Here is a 20,054-nt window from a genome sequence, read left to right as displayed (position 1 = left end):
GTTGTGAATCCAAAATTCCTAAAGTTTTACAGAAAATAAATGTCTCAGACCTCTAGTTTGAGGGAGTATATTGCCATTCTTATAGTGAATGGGAGATATATCAGATATTATCAGCTCCTACTCTAGGAAGCCTTTTAACCCAATAACAGTAAACTTTTCTAAGTTGCTAAACATTGTAGAAAAACTTATAATCTCTGAATAATGCTCAAAGAACCGGGCTTGCATATGATCTACCGCTTCAGAGTGTGCATAATATATTCACCATACAGATCCCTGCTTGCAGATGGCAAGAAAATTCGTTAACGAGGAAAAAGGGGAGAGAAAATTATTATAGACCTGATCAGCTACGGGTAAAAATATTATGGCAGGATATATATTGCTTACATTGAGTGCTGGATAGCCTCAAAGGCTGCCTCCTTAGGCAGAAAGTCGTTGACAGCAACTTCTTTGTTCTCATTCTTCTTGTCTATATTGCAGAAGTTGAGGAAACCTTAAACAGAGATAACAAACAAAAAAGAATACAGAAAATATCCAAAGAGAGTGTTTGTTTTGGTTAGTTTAAGGATACAGTCTTCAAAGAAACGGCGAATTTCTGCAAGTCTGTGGGGAGGAAGTTCCTTGATGTCTGAGTAAAACTTGTACTCAGGATCATCAGCACAAACGGCTATGATTTTGTCATCTGCTTCACCCTGCAGCATTTAGGCTAATGTTTAGGAAATTTCTGAAGTTAGAAACAGCTGAGGAATCGAGTTAAGCATAGATCGGTCTGTACCTGATCAATCATGGGCATTAATCCAATGGCCTTAATTCTCAGAAAACAGCCAGGGAGGACTGGTTCCTGTTCATATCCAATGTCAACATCAGTATAGAACTATTGACCCATGTTAATATAATTCTTATATTTCATTACTTCTACAATTTTTGTAGATGATTCTTTTTAGAATTCAGATTCACATATTTAGTATTGTGTTTTACAAAATTGCATGAGCTGTATTCATGTCTTTTTAGGCAAACTGAACTACCTGCATGAGGACCAAGACGTCAATAGGATCATTGTCATCACACAATGTGCGAGGGATGAAACCATAGTTGTGAGGATACACAACGGATGAATATAGGATACGATCAACCTGTAAAAAATTTCAGCAAGAAAATATTTATAGTTCAAAAAGTACAGAGAAAACTGAAAAATCTACATCATGTATTATAGCAGTAACGTAATTGGAATAATTGTATTACCTTTATCATTCCCGTCTTCTTGTCAAGTTCATATTTGACCTTGCTTCCTTTTGAGATCTCAATAACCTGTATATCATATACCAAACCAGGAAACAAATGTCAGATCTTTGTAGACTCTGAATGCTGACTTTAAATCTAAACTTCTAAAGCTGTGACTTTTTGGTAAATAATGAAATGTTAATCTTTTTCTGCCCCTTCAGAGACTCACAACCATCTGAAATTTGCAAGGACATAAAGCTTACACAGTTGGCGATTTGTGGTGCTTCAGGTCCTGCAACCAGAAATTTGCAGCAGCTAATTAGTTCAACTTAACACTGATTAGCTGTTACTAGATAAGTTGCATCTTTTTCAACAGTGATAGCTAGCATTTGCACATATAATACCAATGTCAAGATCATGCCATGGATGTGCCGCGACTGATCTCCTGGATAACGTGGAAAGGATTCGTTCATTCAATTTGGCAGGTCGTCGTGGTGATGGGAACACCATCTCTTCATTTTCCAATATTGTCTCTTCAGCCATCTCTGATAAACATTTAGAATGATGTTAGGACAAGTAGTAATCTTTTCATTTGTACATTAGGATGTAGATATATGTTTCTTGTCAGTAGTCTTTCATATGATATTCTAAGCAATTCTTGAGTCCTGTATGAAAATACAATTTAACTTGAAATATATATACAAATAAGGTTGGTCGTAAGCATGTAGGCAGGCTCGGTGGGGCTGCCTAGATCGCGTTTTACACAGATTGGCACAGACACGACAGGAGCTACATGACCAAACATCAATAACAGAACACTAAAGAAAGGCATCACATTGGTGTTCCATGAGCCTAACCCCCTAAGATGGATGACACGACACGATTGTTGTGATCGTGCTCTAAAGGCCGTGTCACAGCCGTGCCTAGCTATCATCTACTCTAGCAATACAAACATGCATGAGATCATCTAAATGAAACGCAACGAGTACCTGCAATCTTAACAAATTGTATAGGAGAGAATGCTAGGAGGAGGATAAAAATGATGTTAGAACAGAGATTTTAAGGAGAAAAAGAAAGAGGGAAAGAATGAAGGGTAGTTAAATTGCTTGGAAAAGTTGAATCAGATGTGGAATGACAAGAGAAATTATAGGATGCAGAAATAAGGTGGCACCTCTCATCTTCTTAAATATGACTTTGTCAAATCAATCATTTTGGCAGCTAACTTGGCATATGCTAAGTTTATTAACAAAATTATTATTATTATTATTATTATTATTATTATTATTATTATTATTGCGATTTTTAGTCTTCTGTTAATGGGTTTCCACTCTCCATCCATGCTCTGCATTACAAATTTTTCTTATTTTCTTTTCCTTCCAAGACATCCAATATACGGAGTATGTAATATTATTAGCATACTCTCTATCATTGCAAAAAAATATTCCGTAAAGATTTAAACTTTATACGGAATATGTAATAATATTAATATTAGACCCAACTTTGTATTTACACAACTTTGTACTCTGTAATATTAATAAAGTCGACTACATAAAAAAAAAATAAAAAATTCTAATTGTTTTACATATCAAAAACTAGATTCTTATTTTGTTTATTTTTTTTAAATGAACACTTGTATTTGAAGGCCTAAATAATAAGGAATACAATTAGAGCTGTCAATTGACTCAATTCAGGTAAACGGGTCGGGTCAATTTAGATTAATTTCATAACCTATGCGGGTCGGGTTTGGGTTGGGTCATGCTTGAGTCGGGTCACGTCAGGTCATACTTCTTATCCGGTTTGGATCGGGTTTAGGTCGGGTTACATTCGGGTCGGGTGAACAATAGGTTGGGTTTAATTCGAGATTTCAAGGGTTTAATTATCTCCTTTGACCATACAACAAATATATATTATATTTAACTCTTAAATTTGAGGATGATGCTCCTTTCATTTGCTGGCCTGGACCAACTTGGTCTCCCAAGACAAAATGTTTTGATCAACAATGATAATGTGGTCTAAATTGCATTTACAATGATTTGAAATCGGGTCGGGAAAATTTGGTTTGAATTCAGGTCAAGTAAATAACAAGTCGTTAATTTCGAGTTGGGTTAGTAACAGATAGGGTTGAATTTTTGGTTGGTAAGTAATATGTATGTTAAAATTCGGGTCGGATTTAATTCAGGACAGGTTCGTAACAAGTCGAGTTAAATTCGAGTTTTGACGGGTTAAAACGGATTTCGGTCAATTTCAGTTCAATTCGGGTTCGGTGCAAGTTAATTAAATTGGCCGTTGTAAACCGGTAAATAGGTGCAAGTTGTAAAACGGTAAATTAGCCATTTAAAAGCAAATTGAATGGTTCAGCACACCCAATTGGACTCCCGAATTAGTGTATTAGGGATCATGGTAAATATTTCGCCAATTTTTATATCCGGGCGAAAAAAGTCAAAAATTCCAAAATTGAAGGCTAATATCCACGCTTTTTGAGAAATTTTGGAGGTTTCGGGGCCCGGTGTCGAAAAGTCTTGAAATTCTATAGGATACATCTCGGGGTCATATATGTCGTTTGAAACCATATATGATCATGATTTGTTGTCATAAATGTTCGTGGTAGGATTGAATTAATGAAATCGGTGCAAGTTGTAAACCGGTAATTTGGTCGTTTTAAGGCAAATTGGATGGTTCCACCCATCCAATTGGACTTCCGGAGGGTATTAGGGACCATGGTAAACATTTCGGCAACTTTTATTTCCGGGCGAAAAAAAATCAAAAATTTTCAAAATTGAAGGCTAATATCCACGTTTTTTGAGAAATTTTGGTGGTTTCAGGCCCGACGTAGAAAATTATTAATATTTTAGGGGATACATCTCGGGGTCATATAATGTCGTTTGGAACTATATATGATCATTTTATGTTGTCATAAATGTTCGTAGTAGCCTTGAAATAATGAAATATGTGCAAGTAGTAAACCGGTAATTAAATTGGTCGTTTAAAGGCAAATTGAATGGTTCCACACACCCGATTCGACTCCAGGAGGATATTAGGTACCATGAAAAACATTTCGGCAATTTTTATTTCCGGCCGAAAAAAAAGTCAAAAAATTCCAAAATTTAAGACTAATATCCACACTTTTTGAGAAATTTTGGAAGTTTTGGGGTCCGGTGTCGAAAAGACTTGAAACTTTAGGGAATACATCTCGGGGTCATATAATGCTGTTTGGAACCATATATGATGATTATTTGTTGTCATAAATGTTCGTGGTAGGCTTGAGTTAATGAAATCGGTGCAAGTTGTAAACCGGTAAATTTAAAGGCAAATTGGATGGTTCCACCCACCCAATTGGACTCCCGGACAGTATTAAGGACCATGGTAAACATATCGGCAATTTTTATTTCCGGGCGAAAAAAAAGTCAAAAAAAAACTAAATTTAAGGCTAATATCAACGTTTTTTGAGAAATTTTGGAGGTTTTAGGGCCCAGTGTAAAAAAAGTCTTGAAATTCTATAAGATACATCTTGGGGTCATATAATGTCGTTTGAAACCATATATGATAATTATTTGTTGTCATAAATGTTCGTGGTAGGATTGAATTATTGATATCGATGCAAGTTATAAACCGGTAATTTGGTCATTTTTAGGCAAATTGGATGGTTCCACCCATCCAATTGGACTTCCGGAGGGTATTAGGGACCATGGTAAACATTTCAGCAACTTTTATTTCCGGACGAAAAAAAAATCAAAAAATTTCAAAATTGAAGGCTAATATCCACGCTTTTTGAAAAATTTTGGTGGTTTCGGGGCCTGGCATAAAAAAGTATTACTATTTTAAGGGATACATTTCGGGGTCATATAATGCCGTTTGGAACCATATATGATCATTATATGTTGTTATAAATGTTCGTAGTAGGCTTGAAATAATGAAATCCGTGCAAGTAATAAACCGGTAATTAAATTGGCCGTTTAAAGGCAAATAGAATGGTTCCACACACCCAATTGGACTCGCAGAGGGTATTAGGTACCTTGAAAAACATTTCGGCAATTTCTATTTCCTGCTGAAAAAAAAAGTAAAAAAATTACAAAATTTAAGACTAATATCTATTCTCGCTTTTTGAGAAATTTTGGAAGTTTTGGGGTCCGGTGTCGAAAAGACTTGAAGCTTTAGGGAATACATCTCGGGGTCATATAATGTTGTTTGGAACCATATATGATCATTATTTTTTGTCCTAAATGTTCATGGTAGGCTTGACTTAAGGAAATCGGTGCAAGTTGTAAACCGATAAATTGGTCGTTTAAAGGCAAATTGGGTGGTTTCACCCACCCAATGGGACTACTGTACGGTATTAGGGACCATGGTAAACATTTCGGAAATTTTTATTTCCGGGCGAAAAAAAAGTCAAAAATTCCAAAATTGAAGGCTAATATCCACGCTTTTTGAGAAATTTTAGAGGTTTCGGGGCCCGGAGACGAAAAGTCTTGAAATTGTATAGGATACATCTCGGGGTCATATAATGTCGTTTGGAACCATATATAAACATTATTTGTTGTCATAAATGTTCGTGGTAGGCTTGAGTTAATGAAATCGGTGCAAATTGTAAACCGGTAAATTGACCATTTAATAGCAAATTGAATGGTTCAACACACCCAATTGGACTCCCGAAGGGTATTAGGGAACATGGTAAACATTTCACCAATTCTTATTTGCTGACGAAAAAAAGTCAAAAATTCCTAAATTGAAGGCTAATATCCACATTTTTTGAGAAATTTTGGAGGTTTCGGGGCCCAGTGTCAAAAAGTCTTGAAATTCTATAGGATACATCTCGGGGTCATATAATGTAGTTTGAAACCATATATGATCATTATTTGTTGTCATAAATGTTCGTGGTAGGATTGAATTATTGAAATCGGTGCAAGTTGTAAACCGGTAATTTAGTCGTTTTAAGGCAAATTGGATGGTTCACCTATCCTATTAGACTTCCGGAGGGTATTAGGGACCATGGTAAACATTTTGACAACTTTTATTTCCGGGCAAAAAAAATAATCAAAAATTTTCAAAATTGAAGGCTATTATCCACGTTTTTTGAGAAATTTTGGTGGTTTCGGGGCCCGGCATAAAAAAGTATTTATATTTTAAGGGATACATCTCGGGGTCATATAATGCCGTTTGGAACCATATATGATCATTATATGTTGTCATAAATGTTCGTAGTAGGCTTGAAATAATGAAATCCGTGCAAGTAGTAAACCGGTAATTAAATTGGTCGTTTAAAGGCAAATTGAATGGTTCCACACACCCAATTGGACTCGCAGAGGATATTAGGTACCATGAAAAGCATTTCGGCAATGTTTATTTCCGACCGAAAAAAAGTAAAAAAATTCCAAAATTTAAGACTAATATCCACGCTTTTTGAGAAATTTTGGAAGTTTTGGGGTCCTGGAGGATTCGGGGCCCGGTGTCGAAAAGTCTTGAAATTCCAAAATTGAAGGCTAATATCCACTCTTTTTGAGAAATTTTGGTGGTTTCGGGGCCCGGCGTAGAAAAATATTAATATTTTAAGGGATACATCTCGGGGTCATATAATGCCGTTTGGAACCATATATAATCATTATATGTTGTCATAAATGTTTGTAGTTGGCTTGAAATAATGAAATCCGTGCAAGTAGTAAACCGGTAATTAAATTGGCCGTTTAAAGGCAAATTGAATGGTTCCTCACACCCGATAGGACTCGCAGAGGATATTAGGGACCATGAAAAACATTTCGGCATTATTGTTTATTTCCGGCCGAAAAAAAAGTCAAAAAATTCAAAAATTTAAGACTAATATCCTTGCTTTTTGAGAAATTTTGGAAGTTTTGGGGTCCGGTGTCGAAAAGACTTGAAGCTTTAGGGAATACATCTCGGGGTCATATAATGTTGTTTGGAACCATATATGATCATTATTTGTTGTCATAAATGTTCGTGGTAGGCTTGAGTTAATGAAATCGGTGCAAGTTGTAAACCGGTAAATTAGTCGTTGTATTTAAAGGCAAATTGGATTGGTCCACCCACCCAATAGAACTCCCGGACGGTATTAGGGAACATGGTAAACGTATCTGAAATTTTTATTTCCGGGCAAAAAAAAAGACAAAAATTTCTAAATTGAAGGCTAATATCCACGCTTTTTGAAAAATTTTGGAGGATTCGGGGCCCGGTGTAGAAAAGTCTTGAAATTCTAGGGGATACATCTCGGGGTCATATAATGTCATTTAGAACCATGTATAAACATTATTTGTTGTCATAAATGTTCGTGGTAGACTTGATTTAATGAAATCGATGCAAGTTGTAAATCGGTAAATTGGCCATTTAAAAGAAAATTGAATGGTTCAACACACCCAATTGGACTTCCGGAGGGTATTAGGGACCATGGTAAACATTTCGGCAACTTTTATTTCCGAGCGAAAAAAAAGTCAAAAATTTTGAAAATTGAAGGCTAATATCCACTCTTTTTGAGAAATTTTGGTGGTTTCGGGGCTCGACGTAGAAAAGTATAAATATTTTAGAGGATACATCTCGGGGTCATATAATGCCGTTTGGAACCATATATAATCATTATATGTTGTCATAAATGTTCGTAGTAGGCTTGAAATAATGAAATCCGTGCAAGTAGTAAACCGGTAATAAATTGGCCGTTTAAAGACAAATTGAATGGTTTCACACACCCGATAGGACTCCCGGAGGATATTAGGGACCATGAAAAACATTTCGGCAATTTTTATTTCCGGCCGAAAAAAAGTCAAAAAATTCCATAATTTAATACTAATATCCACGTTTTTTGAGAAATTTTGGAAGTTTTGGGGTCGGGTGTCGAAAAGATTTGAAATTTTAGAAAAATATATCTCGGGGGTCATATAATGCTGTTTGGAACCATATATGATCATTATTTGTTGTCATAAATGTTCGTGGTAGGCTTGAGTTAATGAAATCGGTGCAAGTTGTAAACCTGTAAATTGGTCGTTTAATTTAAAGGCAAATCGAATGGTGACACCCACTCAATGGGACTCCCGGACGGTATTAGGGACCATGGTAAACGTATCGGCAATTTTTGTTTCTAGGCAAAAAAAAAGAGAAAAATTTCTAAATTGAAGGTTAATATCCACGTTTTTTGAGAAAATTTTGGAGGATTCGGGGTCCAGTGTCGAAAAGTGTTTAATTTCTAGGGGATACATCTCGGGGTCATATAATGTCATTTGGAACCATATATAAACATTATTTGCTGTCATAAATGTTCGTGGTAGGCTTGAGTTAATGAAATCGATGTAAGTTATAAGCTGGTAAATAGGTCGTTTAAAGGCAAATTGGATGGTTCCACCTAGGCAATTGGACTTTTGAAGGATATTAGGGACCATGGTAAACATTTCGTCAATTATTATTTCCGTGCCAAAAAAAATCTAAAAATTCCAAAATGAAAGGCTAATATCCACGCTTTTTGAGAAATTCTGTAGGTTTCGGGGCCCGGTATCGAAAAGCATTGAGATTCTAGGGAATACATCTCGGGGTCATATAATGTCGTTTGGAACCATATATGATCATTATTTGTTGTCATAAATGTTCGTGGTAGTCTTGAGTTAATGAAATCGGTGCAAGTTGTAAACCGGTAAATTGGTTCTTTAAAAGCAAATTGAATGGTTCAACACACCCAATTGGACTCCCGAAGTGCATTAGGGACCATGGTAAATATTTTGCCAATTTTTATTACCGAGCGAAAAAAAGTCAAAATTTTCAAAATTGAAGGCTAATATCCACGCTTTGTGAGAAATTTTGGAGGTTTCGGGGCCCGGTGTCGAAAAGTTTTGAAATATATTAGGGGATACATCTCGGGGTCATATAATGTCGTTTGAAATCATATATGATCATTATTTGTTGTCATAAATGTTCGCGGTAGGATTGAATTAATGAAATCGGTGCAAGTTGTAAACCGGTAATTTGGTCGTTTTAAGGCAAATTGGATGGTTCCACCCATCCAATTGGACTTACGGAAGGTATTAGGGACCATGGTAAACATTTCGGCAACTTTTATTTCCGGGCGAAAAAAAAGTCAAAAATTTTGAAAATTGAAGGCTAATATCCACTCTTTTTGAGAAATTTTGGTGGTTTCGGGGCCCGGCGTAGAAAAGTATAAATATTTTAGAGGATACATCTCGGGGTCATATAATGTCGTTTGGAACCATATATAATCATTATATGTTGTCATAAATGTTCGTAGTAGGCTTGAAATAATGAAATCCGTGCAAGTAGTAAACCGGTAATAAATTGGCCGTTTAAAGACAAATTGAATGGTTCCACACTTCCACACACCCGATTGGACTCCAGGAGGATATTAGGGATCATGAAAAACATTTCGGTAATTATTATTTCTGGCCGAAAAAAAAAAGTCAAAAATTTCCAAAATTTAAGACTAATATCCACCTTTTTTGAGAAATTTTGGAAGTTTTGGGGTTTGGTGTCAAAAAGACTTGAAATTTTAGGGAATACATCTCAGGGTCATTTAATGTTGTTTGAGACCATATATGATCATTATTTGTTGTCATAAATGTTCGTGATAGGCTTGAGTTAATGAAATCGGCCGGTGCAAGTTGTAAACCGGTAAATTAGTCGTTTAATTTAAAGGCAAATTGGATGGTTCCACCCACCCATTGGAACTCTCGGACGGTATTAGGGACCATGGTAAACGTATGTATCCGCAATTTTTATTTCCGGACAAAAAAAAAATCAAAAATTTCTAAATTGAAGGCTAATATCCACGCTTTTTGTGAAATTTTGGATGATTCGGGGGCCCAGTGTCGAAAGGTCTTGAAATTCTAGCGGATACATCTTGGGGTCATATAATGTCATTTGGAACCATATATAAACATTATTTGTTGTCATAAATGTTCGTGGTAGGCTTGAGTTAATAAAATCGATGCAAGTTATAACCTGGTAAATAGGTCGTTTAAAGGCTAATTGGATGGTTCCACCCAGGCAATTGGACTTTTGAAGGATATTAGGGACCATGGTAAACATTTTGCAATTATTATTTCCGTGCGAAAAAAAGTCCAAAAATTACAAAATTAAAGGCTAATATCCACGCTTTTGAAAAATTTGTAGGATTCGGGGCCAGGTATCGAAAAGCCTTTAGATTCTAGGGAATACATCTCGGGGTCATATAATGTCGTTTTGAACCATATATGATCACTATTTGTTGTCATAAATGTTCGTGGTAGGCTTGAGTTAATGAAATCGGTGCAAGTTGTAAACTGGTAAATTAGCCGTTTAAAGGCAAATTGAATGGTTCCACCCTGCCAATTAGACTTCTAGAGGATATTAAATACCATGGTAAACATTTTTGAAATTTTTATTTCCGAGCAAAAAAAGTCAAAAAATTCCAAAATTAAAGACTGATATCCACGCATTTTGTGAAATTTTGAAGATTTCGGGACTCGAAGTCGAAAAGTCTTGAAATTCCAGGGAATGCATCTTGATATCATATAATGCTATTTGGAACCATATATAATTATTATATGTTGTCATAAATGTTCGTGGTAGGCTTGAGTTAATGAAATCGGTGCAAAGTTGTAAATCGGTAAATCGGTCGTTTAAAGGCAAATTGGATGGTTCCACCTACCCTATTGGACTCCGGGTCAGTATTATGGACCATTGTAAACATTTCGGCAATTTTTATTTTTGGGTGAAAAAAAGTCAAAAAATTCAAAAATTGAAGGCGTATATCCACGTTTTTTAAGAAATTTGGAGTATTTGGGGCCCGGTGTCTAAACGTCTTGAAATTCTATGAAATACATCTCGGGGTTATATAATGTCATTTGGAACCTTATATGATCGTTATTTGTTGTCATAAATGTTCGTGGTAGGCTTAATTTAATGAAAGCGGTGTAAGTTGTAAATCGATAAATTGGTCGTTTAAAAGCAAATTGGATGGTTCCACCCATCAATTGGACTCCCGGAGAATATTAGGGACCATGGTAAACATTTAGGCTATTTTTAATTCCCGACGAAAAAAAAGTCAAAAAATTCTGAAATTGAAGGCTAATAACCACACTTTTTGAGAAATTTCGAATATTTCAGGGCCCGGTGTCGAAAAGCATTGAGATTCTAGGGAATACATCTCGGGGTCATATAATGTCGTTTGGAACCTTATATGATCACTATTTTTTGCCATAAATGTTCGTGGTAGGCTTGAGTTAAGGAAATCGGTGCTAGTTGCAAACTAGTAAATTGTCCGTTTAAAGGCAAATTTGATGGTTCCACCCAGCCAATTGGACTCCCGGAGGGTATTAGGGACCATGGTAAACATTTTGACAATTTTTATTTCCGAGCGATAAAAGTCAAAAAATTCCAAAATTAAAGGCTAATATTCACACATTTTGCGAAATTTTGAAGGTTTCGGAACTCTGTGTCGAAAAGTCTTGAAATTCCATGAAATACATTTTGGTATCATATAATGTCGTTTGGAACCATATATGATTATTATATGTTATCATAAATGTTCGTGGTTGGCTTGAGTTAATGAAATCGATGCAAGTTGTAAATCGGTAAATATGTCTTATAAAGGTAAATTGGATGGTTCCACCCACCCAATGGGACTCCCGGAGGGTATTAGGTACCATGATAAATATTTTGTCAATTTTTATTTCCAGGCGAAAAAAAAGTAAAAAATTTTCAAAATTGAAGGCTAATATCCACGCTTTTTGAGAACTTTTGGAGGTTTCGGTGCCCGTTGTCGAAAAGCTTTAAGATATTAGGGGATACATCTCGGGGTCATATAATGTCGTTTGGAACCATATATGATCATTATATATTGTCATAAATGTCCGTGGTAGGTTTGAATTAATGAAATCGGTGCAAAGTTGTAAATCGGTGAATTGGTCGTTTAAAGGCAAATTGGATGGTTCCACCTACCCAATTGGACTCCGGGAGGGTATTATGGACCATTGTAAACATTTTGGCAATTTTTATTTGCGGGCGAAAAAAAGTCAAAAAATTCAAAAATTGAAGGCGTATATCCACGCTTTTTGAGAAATTTGGAGTATTCGGGGCACAGTGTCTAAAAGTCTTGAAATTCTATGGAATACATCTTCGGGTCATATAATGTCTTTTGGAACCATATATGATCATTATTTGTTGTCATAAATGTTCGTGGTAAGCTTGAATTAATGAAATTGGTGCAAGTTGTAAACTGGTAAATTGGTCGTTTAAAGGCAAATTGGATGGTTCCACCCACCCAATTGGACTCACAGAGGATATTTGGGACTATGGTAAATATTTCGGCAATTTTTATTTCCGGGCAAAAAAAGTCAAAAAATTCCAAACTTGAAGGCTAATATCCACGCTTTTTGAGAAATTTCGAATGTTTCAGGGCCCGGTGTCGAAAAGTATTGAGATTTTTGGAGATACATATCGGGGTCATATAATGCCGTTTGGATCCATATATGATTATTATATGTTGTCATAAATATTTGTGGTAAGCTTGAGTTAATTAAATCAGTGCAAGTTGTAAACTGGTAAATTGGTCGTTTGAAGGGCAAATTAGATTGTTCTACCCAGCCAATTGGTCTCCAGGAGGGTATTAGGGACTATGGTAAATATTTCAGCAATTTTCATTTCCGGGTCAATAAAGAAAAAAAAAAATCCAAAATTAAAGGCTAATATGCACGCTTTTTGAGAAATTTTGGAGGTTTCGGCCATACAATTATTTAGGTCGAGTAGAATATCATGTGCCCAATTATTTAAAAATACAACTTTTGATAAAATAAATTTGAAAACTCTATAATAAGCTTGGGTGATTCGTTGAATTACATTAACATTAATTCATTTTAGTTGTTGATTATCACACCCCCCCCCCCCCCCACCCCCCAAAACCCAATGCTTATGCCCAAGATCCAAACTTCGTTGTGGTCCAAACTTCAGCCTAATGGCAGTGAACTGTATAATCCAAATTCTCAACTTTGATTTGTGACATTATAATAAACAATTAAACATACTAGATCTGTTTTCTTTAGTTGGAGTGAAATGTTAGAAAAGTGCCAAATTTTGTCTTTATTAGATTTACAATTTGAGACTTTTGAGTATAGGAGGAGGAACTAAAAATGGAGGAAAGTTATGCATTTACTAATGCATAACATTGATTAAAATATTATAAAAACACATGGTAGAGAGAGAAAAGAGGAGAGAGATAGGAAGAGAGAGACATGTAGGTGGACCACACCTATTTTTTAGTCGGATTGTATCACGTGATGGGGGAATACATGCTCATTGTTCCACTGAAAGTTTATATAGTACCATTGAATCCACAGTGGTACTATTTACGCATAAATTTAGTACAACTGAATGCATATATAATACTATTATGTGCACATATAGTATCACTGTATATTCAATGGTACCATTTGATCATCCAATGATATCAGAATATTTATTCGTTTGTACATATGCATAATTACATGAATACCCTTTGTTATGCATTTCTAAATGCCTAACATTCATCCCTTTAAAATTCCTCAGTATAGGAGATCATTTAGGGCAAAAGTTTACAACCTTTATCATATTCTTTTAAAACATAAAAAGAAACTTAATTTAATTTAAGTTTTGCATTGGATGTATAAACTACGAGTATCAAGTAGAGGAGATCAAATATGGACCGGCTCAATTTACGCACCATGATCTTTGGCCCTATTTACTACCTCTATTCAAGCCACTTTGGGGGGTGGTCTGTCCCAAGTTCATCATTTAGATCAATTTGTATTGACCATTCAGCTTGATGCACTCAGCCAAGTAACCGAGCTTTTTGCCACATGATGTGACCCTAACTAGTCCAATGTCAAGCCATAATGGCTGGTTCTTTCAACTCCGGCCTGTCTCCTGATCAGCTTTAGTCACAGCCTCACGGCCCTCACAGAGTCACGGGTACAACTCCAGTATAGGTAATTTGTATGGTCCTAACCAAACAAATGCACCGTTTATCATTATTGTACTTGCATGTTTTGGTGAAGAATATAGTAATATAGTCCATACATTCTATTATTCTAAAACAACATAGATGAGACCGTCTCAGAAATACTAAGGTTGTCAATGCACCATATATACATAATATCTGAAGATGTGTTACATTGCCATTACTAAATACATATACATATATAATGCTCGTTCAATAACAAAATCAAAGCAAACACTAAGCACACACAAGAAATGAAGAAATAATACACCAATTTTTTTGATGAACAATCACTCAATCAGAGTTGATCTTTAGGTCATTGTAATATGTAGCAAGAAGACTTAGATTTAAGGGACATAAATTGAATCTGGAGATATGGAAATCATCTGAAGAAGACTAGAATTTGAGAAGGTCTCCTCTATTGCTGGCCCTCTCCGACTACCACCATCGATGCTATCTCTCGTGATATGCACCAGTTCTCGAGCAACATCCACCATCCTTAGTTTTCCATCACCTCCAAACAGCAGACACCTTGTGGCAATATCAGCAACTCTATCAATCTGATCCCTCCTAAAAGGCGGTTGTTCATGGTAGTAAAGAAGAGGGTCAATTATCTCCTCTATTTTACCATCCCTAGTCTTGTACAAAGCTATTGTAGGCATATCTGGGTGCTTCGAGCCTGAGACTATCTCCAACAGAAACACCCCTAAATCATAAACCTCGCTATTATAGAGCTCTAAGCTACAGAACATCCCGAAACAGGCTACTTTGACATTAAAATCTTGGTCTAGGAAAATGCTACTAGTTTTGAGATTTTGATGTGAAACAGGAGGAGAAACTTCATGTTGCAAAAAAGCGAGTAAACTAGCTGTTTGAGCAGCAATGCTTAACCTCTTGTACCAATCAAGGCCAATTTTATCAGGTTGTTCTTTGTGCAAATGATCTTCAAGAGTTCGATTTTCAGGGAATTCGTACACCACCATAGGAGTGTAACCTGAGTCAATACAGCAACCAAATATATGAGCCAGATTCCGGTGCATAATAGTGGATAAGAGCTCAACCCGGGTCAATACTTGCATCAGGTCCTTCTCGTTCTCACATTTGACCCTTTGGACTGCAATGTGAGAACCATCCTTGAGTTTACCGGTGAAGACACTGCCACCACAACTGTCCATTACTTTCTGGCCTTCGTTGAATCCATCCGTGGCTTCGTCTAGTTCATTTAAGGTGAAAAGCCGGGTGTTACAAGATTTTCGGAATGATAATGTGCTGCGAAATTGGGGCTTGTGGGGAGACCCATACGCGGTAGATTTCACTGACCTTTTTATCAGACAAAGAAGAGCAAGGAAAGAGGCAGCGGCAAAAGCTGATGTAAGAACGCCTGCAGATTATGAAAGACAAATGTATTAGTTTCTCAATATGTCAAACAGATAGTGTTAGTTTTTGAAGTAACACTCGTTCACTACACTCTAATTGAGTAACTACCAGCTAATATTATCATCTTTTTTTTGTTGTGCCTCCCTGGTTCACAGTCTTTGCCAAATTCTTCCTTTCCATCCTTGAAGCACGCTGCGAAAACCAAATTCAACTTCAATACATAAATTACACCATCCCTTCAAGAAAGATCAAATCTTCAAAGGCCAAGTATGATTCAGAAAAACAATGAGACAGAAAAAATCATGTACTTTACACCAAAATTTCCTTTCAGACATCCATTACAGCAATAGATTCCTGCAATTCTAATCCAACCTTATTATTCTATACACATAATGCTTAAACCTTCTCCTTGATCATTGTCACAAATTTTGAAAGTTGCATCAAATATAGGCATACATGCTCTGCCAACATACAGCACATAATCATGTTAACTGATTAACATGTAACTATATGATTCTAATTATTCACCTGGAGTGGAACATCAAAAGAACAAAGCAATAACCCCACTAAACAAAAATTCTCTAATTCCCCCATAACACGACGATCCAGTCATCCAGTTACCGGAGAGGAACCTGATCCCTACTAACCATCCCTACCTCGAACACACAGGAAATGAAAATGAAACAAATACATACAATGTTCAAAGTAATATATAGGAAACAGTAGCAAGAAAAAACAAACCACGAGTATACAATGAACAATCATATAAGCTAAGCAATCAACTCACATTTCAAGCAACCAGTTCCATTGACATATCCATCACCAACAAACCCATCACCACATAAACACCTTACTCCATGCTTCACAGTAGTAGCATTCACAACATACCCATTAACATCACAAGCTTCTTTAGACAAGTTCAAAGGAATAGCCCATTCTAATTTCACCCCTCTTTTTCCAAAATTCATTCCTCTTGGAACAACCCAAGAAGAAAAACCTCTGCATTCAAACTTAGCAAACACATTAAATTCATCTCCAATATGCCATACACTATGATCAGACAATGGATAACAACAAACTGGCCCACTTCCATTCCCATTTTTGTCACAATCAGGTAAATCATTAGACTCACAATTAGCCTTACACAAAGAAGAATCTTCACAATCATATAATCCAATTACATTATCATTTGATATTCCAAAATAATCATTCCCACCAAACCCAAATGAGTTTAAATCATTGTAAGGCCGACACGTGTTAGAAAACCCTGGAAAATCAACTAAAACCCCATCAGAAAAGAATTCCAAAACCCTATAATTTTGGGAATCAATGTTTAGGAAAAGGGAAGTTGAATTAAGACAAGTTAATTGGAATGATTCTAATAATGGGGGGTTAGAAAACCCACAAGATGCATTGTTTATGTAAAATGGGAATGATACTTGAAATTTCCCACAAGTTTCATTGCAAAGTTGATGATCAAAGATTCCAACTTTACGGTTCAATTCTGATTTTTTGATAAAATTGGAAATGGGTTTTGCACCCAATTGACTAAAAGTAAGAAAGAAAGTGAAAAACAGAGTACAATGATAAATTAAAGAGGGCATTTCTTAAATTCAGCCAAACTTCCAAAGAGGAGGAAGAAGAAGAAATTGGAAGAGAGAGAAAGAATTTGAGAGTTTGATTTGCAAAATAATGAGTGAAATTGTAGGGAGTAAGAACAAGAGTTGAGAAGAAAGAGGGCATGCCATAGAGATTGATGTTTAGGAGAGGAGAGAGAAAATTGCATTGGAGTAAAACTAAAATCCTTTGAAATTAGTGAAGTGAAGACGGTTGGTCTCAGTTTCAGGCTACAAATACTATCTGGGTTTGTGCCTTAAGCCCCCTCGTTGGGTGTATTTTTTTTGGAGCTTCATAGTTCATACTACGTACTTACGGACTACTTAAATTTTTAAACTTTCGCTTAAGGTACAAGGAATGTATGAACTATGAAGCATGATCATCAAATAATCAAATGGACAATGATGCATTGATAATTTGATTATATGATCTCGAGGGCGAGAAGACCGTCATGCTATAATTAACCAATGTTATATTAGAGCATTTTTAGTGGTATATGTACACGACCTACTTATAAATTGTTTAAATTATCTAGCAAGTAGTCTATTATTGAAATGAGATATTTAGTCTAAGCTACCACAAGGATTGATTTTGATTAATTAAAAATATGTAAATTTAATAAAATATATTATACAAATTACAAGGTAATGCAGCTAACTATTTAATGGAGTAACTTAAAATAATATAAATGTTTCATGTGTCTAACGTGAATCCTTGTTGTACTGTTTACCAATAGAGTTGCTCTTACAAGATTGTTACATGCAATTTAGCAATCCTCATAATTAACCAAACATATATCATATTCTAAGTTGGATTATGTAATTAAGATTAATTATAGTTCATGGTTCCATCTTAGGTAAGAATTTGTAGTAAAAATATGCAATAGATGTAGTTGTGCAATATGTATGTTTGCATGGATCTAAGAGATTGGATGTGTTTATTACCACTTGTGAATTGAAAATCTTGGAATGATAGATGAATGTAAGATAATGGTGGGAAAAGTTGAGGTTTTAGATAGAGTATGTGACTATGACAAAATATAATTAAGCTTCATTTGCAATCCACTCCTCCACTTTTTTTCCAACAAATAATGTTGTTTGTAGTTTTGTACCTTTCTACTTCGTATAGTTTATTAGAGCAAGACTTCAATTGGCTTTGATTGGCACACAAATTAGTGAGGGAAAAGCAACTAACAAGTCATTAATTATAAATTTGATTAATAATTAGAGGATTGATTATATTACTAACCCGCCCATTAATAAATCATCAAGTGAAGTTTATATACTAGGTGGAAATTTTTTCTAATTATAAAAAAATTGAGATTGATTATAATAATATTATTAAAACTCATAGGAACAACATGTTATCGTCATGTGACACCGTTCCTACCATATGACTTGGCAACACATGAGCAATATGTATCACATTATGTGTCATAATTCATTACTCCAAAACTCTTTATATGTATAACCTTTGTACTTAATGTTTCCATATAATTTAACTTCTAAATAATTGCACATTAAGACATTAATGAATATAAACTAGCACACGTTAATCTTAAATTTATTATTATATTTTTATTCACTTTTAAATATTGTTGAACACTAACCTTTTAGATTCAATTTTAATCAAACATTCAACTTTACATTGATGCGAGGCATCGCCCGGACCAATAACTAGTTGTTATCTAAAACTTGTGCTTTCTTTCACATACACAACATAAAATTTATTACTAATAGTATGAATGTATGATGCAAACCAGAGTATTGGAGATGTTTATTACCACAACGTCCCACAGGCCTCGAAATGAGATTTATATGATCTTTGTATGTTCATTTTAATGGGAACTAATTTAGTCACCTAATTACTATTACTAGTTAAACAAACGACTAAAACTCTTATTAATGTTATGAAAAAGTAAATAAATAATAATAAAAAAAAACATTTAAGCATTGCAGATGTTGATGAAGAACGGAGGGAGTAGCATGTCAAATATAACGCGATAAAGTTGTACAGTATTATTGAAATTTGCGCCTAAGAGAACTAAGATATGATATCCATGCCAGTCTCCTAGGTCACATCTTAAATACTTTGTCCCTTTGTTTCAAAATAACCGACAAATTTGACTTTTTCAATATTCGTATATTGTACTACATTAGACCCTAACATATAAAAAATACTCTAAATTATGATTGTCAATTTTGATTGTAAGTGTATTGACACATGTGACTTTTTTCATATTCGTATATAGTACTAGCTTCATACTACATATATATTCTATCAAGCTCTTTCACGTGAAGGAGGGGCCGGTGAACGAGCTGAGATTTGAATCCGTAGCCTCTTTTTCATGCTAACTCTTAATTTTGATAATATACGTAGTATTAAAATATCAAATCAATCATAAGCTTAAATTGATGGGTGAAGCTAAAATTTTATTTATACACTCTTATGAGTCTTATCACTTTATATAATTGTGACATACGAATTATTTACGAACTCTCCTTATAAAAGCTAGTATAACTCATGTCTTGCAAATGATTATGAATTTATGATAACATACAATTTGCGCTAACTCTATACGAGTTGAAATTGGAAGTATAACAAGATCATCAGATTATGTATACGTTGTTCATTTTTCAATTTAGAAATAACGCAGTAACGCGTAGTAATAGTTAAAAAAATAGAGTACGTGACATGAGTTTAAAAAACAAGTAATATCTTAAAAAAAAAAAAAAAAAAGGGGGGGGGGGGGGGGGGTAAAGGTTTGACATTGGTTGACCCCAAAATTACCAAATTTGGCTTGGGCAGCAAGGCATTCTCTCTCCTCAAACATATGCTGTCCCAAGGCACAAATATCTATGAGAATTAACAGAGTTATTAGTAGGCC

General features: G+C 35.1%; 2 protein-coding genes across 2 annotated transcripts; both read right to left on the bottom strand.

Moving 5' to 3' along the window:
• Positions 1 to 100: 100 nt before the first annotated feature.
• Positions 101 to 2,319, bottom strand: LOC145639711 (soluble inorganic pyrophosphatase 1-like). The gene is made up of 9 exons (XM_081691032.1): positions 2,208 to 2,319; positions 1,623 to 1,763; positions 1,482 to 1,510; positions 1,240 to 1,305; positions 1,023 to 1,130; positions 773 to 838; positions 569 to 689; positions 385 to 466; positions 101 to 273 (listed from the first exon to the last, which is right to left on the bottom strand). Exons 2-9 carry the CDS (start codon positions 1,759 to 1,761, stop codon positions 231 to 233), a joined length of 654 nt encoding a protein of 217 aa, XP_081547158.1. The 5' UTR covers positions 1,762 to 1,763; positions 2,208 to 2,319; the 3' UTR covers positions 101 to 230.
• An 11,960-nt stretch (positions 2,320 to 14,279) lies between these two features.
• LOC145638656 (probably inactive receptor-like protein kinase At2g46850) lies at positions 14,280 to 17,183 on the bottom strand. Its single transcript, XM_081689648.1, has 3 exons — positions 16,338 to 17,183; positions 15,659 to 15,742; positions 14,280 to 15,554 (listed from the first exon to the last, which is right to left on the bottom strand). The coding sequence occupies exons 1-3, from the start codon at positions 17,152 to 17,154 to the stop codon at positions 14,521 to 14,523; spliced, it is 1,935 nt and encodes a 644-aa protein (XP_081545774.1). The 5' UTR covers positions 17,155 to 17,183; the 3' UTR covers positions 14,280 to 14,520.
• Positions 17,184 to 20,054: the final 2,871 nt, after the last annotated feature.

The sequence above is a fragment of the Chenopodium album genome, chromosome 7 (assembly GCF_948465745.1).
Source record: "Chenopodium album chromosome 7, dcCheAlbu1.1, whole genome shotgun sequence".
Classification (NCBI taxonomy): domain Eukaryota; kingdom Viridiplantae; phylum Streptophyta; class Magnoliopsida; order Caryophyllales; family Amaranthaceae; genus Chenopodium; species Chenopodium album.
The sequence above is the reverse complement of the archived record's forward strand: the minus strand, read 5'-3'. Positions and strand labels throughout refer to the sequence as shown.